The 6,647-nt window shown below is 55.2% G+C and overlaps 1 protein-coding gene across 5 annotated transcripts in view; it reads left to right on the plus strand.

The window, feature by feature from the left end:
* Positions 1-2,366: 2,366 nt before the first annotated feature.
* GBGT1 (globoside alpha-1,3-N-acetylgalactosaminyltransferase 1 (FORS blood group)) overlaps positions 2,367-6,647 on the plus strand; it is a 12,947-nt gene continuing 8,666 nt past the window's right edge. For 4 of the 5 annotated variants that reach the window (XM_010346403.3, XM_010346407.3, XM_010346406.3 and 1 more), the window contains exons 1-3: positions 2,367-2,530; positions 4,047-4,214; positions 4,796-4,861. In XM_010346403.3, coding sequence (XP_010344705.3) covers positions 4,144-4,214; positions 4,796-4,861 — 137 coding nt within the window. In that variant the 5' untranslated portion in view covers positions 2,367-2,530; positions 4,047-4,143. Of the gene's footprint in view, positions 2,531-4,032; positions 4,215-4,795; positions 4,862-6,647 lie in introns of all 5 variants that reach the window. The other variant, XM_010346404.3, reaches the window with a different exon arrangement.

Below are 6,647 nucleotides of genomic sequence, written 5' to 3' on the forward strand. Positions count from 1 at the left end.
GAGTTCAGACCAAGGATCCTACATCCCCTCCACCGCAGACCCCACCCAGGCTGGCCGAGCTGCTGCACAGAAACATGTGGGTGACCTCCCGATTCCAGCAGCTGCTCTCACTGAGCTGGGACCACGTGACTGAGACTCGCCTTTCCTCATTTCAACCCTGCTTGTGGGGCTCCACATCAGCGGAGAACATGCTTGTTCACTGTGTGTTCCCAGACTCTGAAACAGAGTACTTCACACTTACTGAATGAATACATGAATGAATCAGTGCCATCCCCCCAATAGCCCCTTTCAGTAAGTACTCTTTTTTTTTAAGACAGAGTTTTGATCTTGTTGCCCATTCATGAGTGCAATGGCACCACAACCTCCACCTCCCGAGTTCAAGTGATTCTCCTGCCTCAGCCTCCCGAGTAGCTGGGATTACAGGTGTGCGCCACCACACCTGGCTAATTTTTTTGGATTTTTTAGTAGAGATGGGGTTTCACCATGTTGACCAGGATGGTCTCGATCTCTTGACCTCGTGATCCACCCGCCTCGGCCTCCCAAAGTGGTGGGATTACAGGCTTGAGCCACCGCGCCCGGCTGGCAGTGACCCTTCTCCCCTTCTGCCTGGCTTGGATTTGCTCTTTCTGGTCCCTTGAACACTGCAGTCTCTGCCTGCGTTCCTACTTCAGCCCACTTAACTCTCCGATGAGAAAGATGTCCAAATGCATCTGTGGTGTTTTCTCCCATCTTCCTTTTACCTCCCTTGCCTTTGTTTATTATATTTTTAAGTCATGGAGGTCTCTTTTGTCTTTCTTTACCTTTGCACCCAGCCCCTTCCAAGCCAGTGCTGTCTTTTGGCCAATTTTTTTCTCCTCTGGGGTGCAGAGGGGAGTGATGGAGAAACTGCTGGTTGGGCCAAGAGAGGACTGTGGCCAGTAGGCAGGGCCACAGGGCTAGGTCGGCCCTGTCTTGGTTGCCTTAAAGCTTTATTAGAAAACAGGGCCGGGCGCGGTGGCTCAAGCCTGTAATCCCAGCACTTTGGGAGGCCGAGGCGGGTGGATCACGAGGTGGAGAGATCGAGACCATCCTGGTCAACATGGTGAAACCCCGTCTCTACTAAAAATACAAAAAACTAGCTGGGCGTGGTGGCGCGTGCCTGTAATCCCAGCTACTTAGGAGGCTGAGGCAGGAGAATTGCCTGAGCCCGGGAGGCGGAGGTTGCGGTGAGCCGAGATCGCGCCATTGCACTCCAGCCTGGGCAGCAAGAGCGAAAAGAGCGAAACTCCGTCTCAAAAAAAAAAAAAAAAAGCTTTATTAGAAAACAACTCCCAGAGAGGCATCAGTGTCTGGAAGGCAGACCAGGGAACTTCGCAAACATAAGCTGAGTAAGGAAAATGAATCAGCAGATCGCAGAACAGGTCCCAGGGAGCCAGCGTTTGCAGCTAAAAGGTGAAAGCGTGACCTTTAGAACAGCACTCACCAGCTCCCAGGGCTGGTGCCAGGCACCTCCAGACTGAGAAAACAGTCCCTGCCTTTCGGGAACCTGTGGTCCTCTAAAGAAACCCCAAGGACACAGGTATTCACACCCCTGAGGGACCTGGGAGGCTGTGCCCAGCCACTAGGCGGCTCTGGGTTTCCAGCTTCCAGCTGCACTGTTACCCGGAGCACACCCGGGGCCTCTCTGAGCCCCTCTTTGCCCGCGGTCTCTGTCTGGGTCCCCGCCCCCTATCCCTTTGATGACTCTCTCCTTTCTTTTCCCTTAGGGCCCCTTTCTTTTCCCTTAGGGCCCCTTCCTTTTGCCCCCTCCCCTCCTGTAAGGTTTCGGCTATGAAAACCTTCTACCCCATGTGCTGGCCGGCCTCTACTGAGCTGCAAGAGAGTCTCTCCTGAGGTCCCAGAGTCCCTGGGGTGGACAAGAGCAGCCCCTTCCTGGAAGGGAAAACGCAACCCCGACAGGCCGTGGGAAGAAAGTGTGACCAACCCCATTCCACAGAATAGGAGGCTCCAGGTAATTCTGGGAGCCACTCGCTGGTGTCCCCTCGCTGGGCAGGGGCGCCTGGCTCAGAGGCCGCGAGAAAAGGAGGACAGATCCTAAAGCGGACAGCAAGCGGCGTCCAGCTGGTTCTCCCTTTCCGTGACTGCTTCAGAGCTCTTCCAGACACGCACTTTTCCCCTCCCTGGGCCCTCGAGCTGGTCCTGCTGCATCCCAGACCAAGTCGTAGAAGCCAGGCCCAGGGTCCGCTCAGGCGCTCGGCCCCCGCAGGACCCGGTTCCAGAGACCCGGGGCGGGGGCTCTCGGGCCGCAGGGGCGGGGCCTGCGCTAGGTGGGCGGGGCCTGTGCTGGGTGGGCGGGGCTGCGCTCCCTCTTCCGGGTGTGACTTCACCAGCCACACCCGCGCCCTCCATCCGCCTCCCGCCTGCCCAGCTCTAGGCTGCACCTGAGCCTCCACTCGCGCGGGTATCGCTGGCGTGCCCAGGCCAGCCGAGTCCGTTTTCCGCACCAGGGTGCGCCCATCCGTCCATCCTAACGCCGATCCGGCGGCAAGGAGTAAGTCTGCACCCCGCAGGGACAGTCGCGCTCCCTCGGCCCCACCCAGACCCCGCCGCGAGGGGGAGGGAGGAGGAGCGCCCGAGCCCAGGAGGTGCACACCTCTCCCGGGTCCCGACCCTGGACTGGGGTCGGCAGCGCTCGGGATGGGCTCTGTGTTCACGGGAGGCGAAGCGAGACGGGGCTTGGAAACCCAGGTGGAGAAACTGAGGCCCCAGAGGTAGAGGGAGAGGGCTTGCCGGACACTCCCGAGTGAGCAGCGGCCTAACCCCCAGAACCCCTGCCCTCCGCTCACTGTGGCCGGGGCTATGCACCGCTTTGCAGCCGTTCCCGCGCACCCTCCACCCGGCGCAGTCCCCCATCCACTGAGGCTGGGGGCAGGGGATGACTGGCCCAAGGTCACCGACAGCGGGTTGAGGCGCATTTCCACCGTTCCCTGGAGGACCCGGGTCCAGTCTCCCAGAGAAGTGGACAGCGGCCACCTCACTACTTTCCGGGAATCCTGGGCGCCCCTCCCCGCGCATCCTGCGCTGGGACTGCGTGTGTTCTCGCTGTGCCTCGGGGCTTGATTCCAGCAAAGGGTGATTCCCTCCCTCGTGCTGCTATCCTGGGCTCTTGGCCGGAGGCCTCCGCCCAAATCGGAGAATGGACCGAGGGAGGGAGATGCGGGAGCCAAGGCAGGGGCCACCGCCTCCATGAATTGGGCCCCAGCCTCTCTCCGAAAGGACAGCTGGAAGCAACAGCTGAGCACCGAGCTGTGCGCCTCCCAGAGCTGCCAGAGCTGAGCCCGGGGATCCAGCGGGACCTAGCGTCCACATGACCCCGGTGGGTGACAGAGGGGAGGGCAGGGCTGCAGGGCTGGGGTCACCGTCTCCAGATAAAGAGCGTTCCTGGCCTGGCACAGTGGCTCACGCCTGTAATCCCAGCACTTTGGGAGGCCGAGGCGGGGCGTCACCTGAGGTCAAGAATTTGAGGCCGGGCGCAGTGGCTCACGCCTGTAATCCCAGCACTTTGGGAGGCCAAGGCGGGTGGATCACGAGGTCAAGAGATCGAGACCATCCTGGTCAACATGGTGAAACCCCGTCTCTACTAAAAATACAAAAAATTAGCTGGGCATGGTGGCGCGTGCCTGTAATCCCAGCTACTCAGGAGGCTGGGGCAGGAGAATTGCCTGAACCCAGGAGGCGGAGGTTGCGGTGAGCCGAGATCGCACCATTGCACTCCAGCCTGGGTAACAAGAGCGAAACTCCATCTCAAAAAAAAAAAAAAAAAAAAAAATTTGAGACCAGCCTAGCCAACATGGTGAAACTCCCGTCTCTACTAAAAATACAAAAATTGGCTGGACGTGGTGGCTCATGCCTGTAACTCCAGCTTCTCAGGAGCCTGAGGCAGGAGAATCTCTTGAACCCAAGAGGTGGAGGTTGCAGTGAACTGAGACCACACCACTGCACTCCAGCCTGGGTGACAAGAGTGAAACTCTGTCTCAAAAAAAAAAAAAAAAGGCGTTCCTTTGCAGGTGTTTCCAGGACCTCAGAGACCAGGCTTAGAGCCTGACACCCCTGGGAGGGGACAGCCCGATCCGCCCAGGCCGGTGGGGCCTCTGCAGGTGCCCGATGCATCGCCAGAGACTGGCCCTGGGTCTGGGGATCTGCCTGTTGGTGGGCACAAGCCTCAGTGTCCTGTGGTGAGTCTGCCCCACGGAGCTCTCCCTGTCTCTATCCCCACCCAGGACTCCCCCTGTCTCTGCAGATCAATCCCAAAATCTTGATCTCCTCATAGGGTTCCAGGTCCACCAACCCCTCCTGGCTCACCTGTTTCCTAACCCCAGCCCCAGCGAGACCCAACTAGTGTCGCTTGCTTCTGAATTCTGCCTTGTACGGGCCTCCTGGCCTTTGACTTGCTCTTTTCTCTGCGTGGACCATCCATCAACCCATGTTGATAGGGAATTCCTGTTTTGCTCCCAAATTCACCCTCTGCGTCTGTCCTTCCACGAAGCTCGTGGGGCTGCCCCTCACCCTGCTTGTGTGTGGTGCCTAGCATCAAGAATATGCACTCCCTAGGAATGAATGCCTGCCTGCCAGGCCCTGTGACACATGCCAGAAATACCAGGAGGCTTTGTCCTTTGAGGTCAGCCAGACCTACAGAATCACAGGGGACCTTCCTCCCTAATGCACCGTGGGAGACCTTCACTCCCAATGATGTGCATGAGGTGTGTTTTCAGCCTCCGGAGCAGAGTGGATCAACAGATTTTTTTTTTCTTCCCAGGGTGTATGTTGAAAACTGGCTACCGGTCTCCTATGTGCCCTATTATCTCCCCTGCCCAGAGATCTTGTAAGTATGGGTGGGGCTAGGAGAATTGGGAGCCCTGTGGGCTGTTCACAAAGTTCACTTCGTCTGCCACTTCCTCATTCATATTTCTGAGAAATGCAGCGGCATTTCGGTAATTTAAAGGCTGTGACAAACATGAAGTGAAATTCCCATTTCGGTCTTCAGCATCCCTGCAGCCCCCTGCATGGTCTGATCTTCTACGAGTTGCACAGCTCTGAGCCTCACTTGCTGTGTCTGTAAAATGGGATGGTAGCAGCCCTCCCTGGCCACTGGGAACATGGAGTGCAGTGATGCCCATAAATAGCCTGCTGCTGCTCCCAGTGAACAGCGCGTGCTCGGCGCTTTTAGGACTTCACCTTGTTGCTCACTTTTGTGTTCTGTGGATTCAAGGAACAAATGAACATGTGACCAAGGCCCTCCTCACCTGAGAAGTCTGACTTTGTTTTACTTTTTTAAGTCTCACTCTGTCGTCCTTTCTGCAGTACAGTGGCACGATCTCAACTCACTGCAACCCCGCCTCCCTCCTTCTCCTGTCTCAGCCTCTGAGTAGCTGGGATTACAGCCACATGCCACCACACCTGGCTAAGTTTTGTATTTTCACTTGAGACAGTGTTTCACCATGTTGGTCAGGCCGGTCTCGAACTCCTGACCTCATGATCCACCTGCCTTGGCCTCCCAGGGTGCTGAAATTATAGGCATGAGCCTATAATTGAGTCTGACTTTTTAACAGTTAAGACTGAAAAAATGGGTTGGGACAATGTCAGAGGAGCATCTGGACCCATGGTTTTTTGTTTTTTATGACAACTCAAGGAAAGTTAAACATCTGAAAAAAAAAAAAAAATCTGAATCACAGGCCACTAATTAACAGCAAGGAATATTTTATATTGTAAACATAGAATATAGTAAATTAGGAAGCCAGGAAGGAGAAAAGACAAAAGAAAAAGAAACCCTTGTCAGGTTCACCTGTCCAAAATTACACTGCACTCCCAAAGTTCGTGGTTTGCGTTGCATGTTTGCTCTGCTTTTCAATGGAACAGATTAGGCATTCACATAGCTTCTAAATGCCGAATGGCTTCTTGCTATTGATAACAGTTGTGATCATACTGTGTTTGCAGTTCTTATCCTGTTTTCCCAGGATGAACTTTGTTTTTCAATGTAGGTCCCATCATCTTTTTTAAAAAATGAGATAAGGTCAGACTCCTGGGCTCAAGTGATCCTCCTGCCTCAGCCTCCCAAAGTGCTGAGATCACAGGCATGAGCTACCACATCTGTCCGGTCACCATCATCTTATTCCACCGAGGGGCTGGTACATAATTCTTGAGCCCCTCTCCCTTTCCCACCACCAGTTGCTGGGCATTTAGGTTGCTCTCAACTTCCCAGAGCTCTGAGTTAGTTTGTGATGAGCAGCATAACCCTTTCTCCATTTCAAAGATCATTTTGTTCCTACATGTTCCCTTAGTGGCTGGAGGATGCGGGTAGGTTCTGAGCCGTCCCATCAGGTTGCTTCCAGATGGACCACAGCACATCAGTCATTCAGGGATGCCCTGCCTGAGCAGCCCAGCAAGGCCACCCTGAATTACACCCGGGCTGCTGCTGGGGATACCAGGAGTTACGAAGACAAAAATGAACCTACCTTGCTGGCTGAGAGAGGGAAAATGCTATCCTCTTTGGCATAAATTTTATTTATTTATTATTATATTGAGACAGAGTCTCACTCTGCTGCCCAGGCTGGAGTGCAGTGGCGCAATCATAGCTCACTGCAACCTCTACCTCCCGGGTTCAAGCAACT

Source organism: Saimiri boliviensis, chromosome 2, assembly GCF_048565385.1.
Source record: "Saimiri boliviensis isolate mSaiBol1 chromosome 2, mSaiBol1.pri, whole genome shotgun sequence".
NCBI lineage: Eukaryota > Metazoa > Chordata > Mammalia > Primates > Cebidae > Saimiri > Saimiri boliviensis.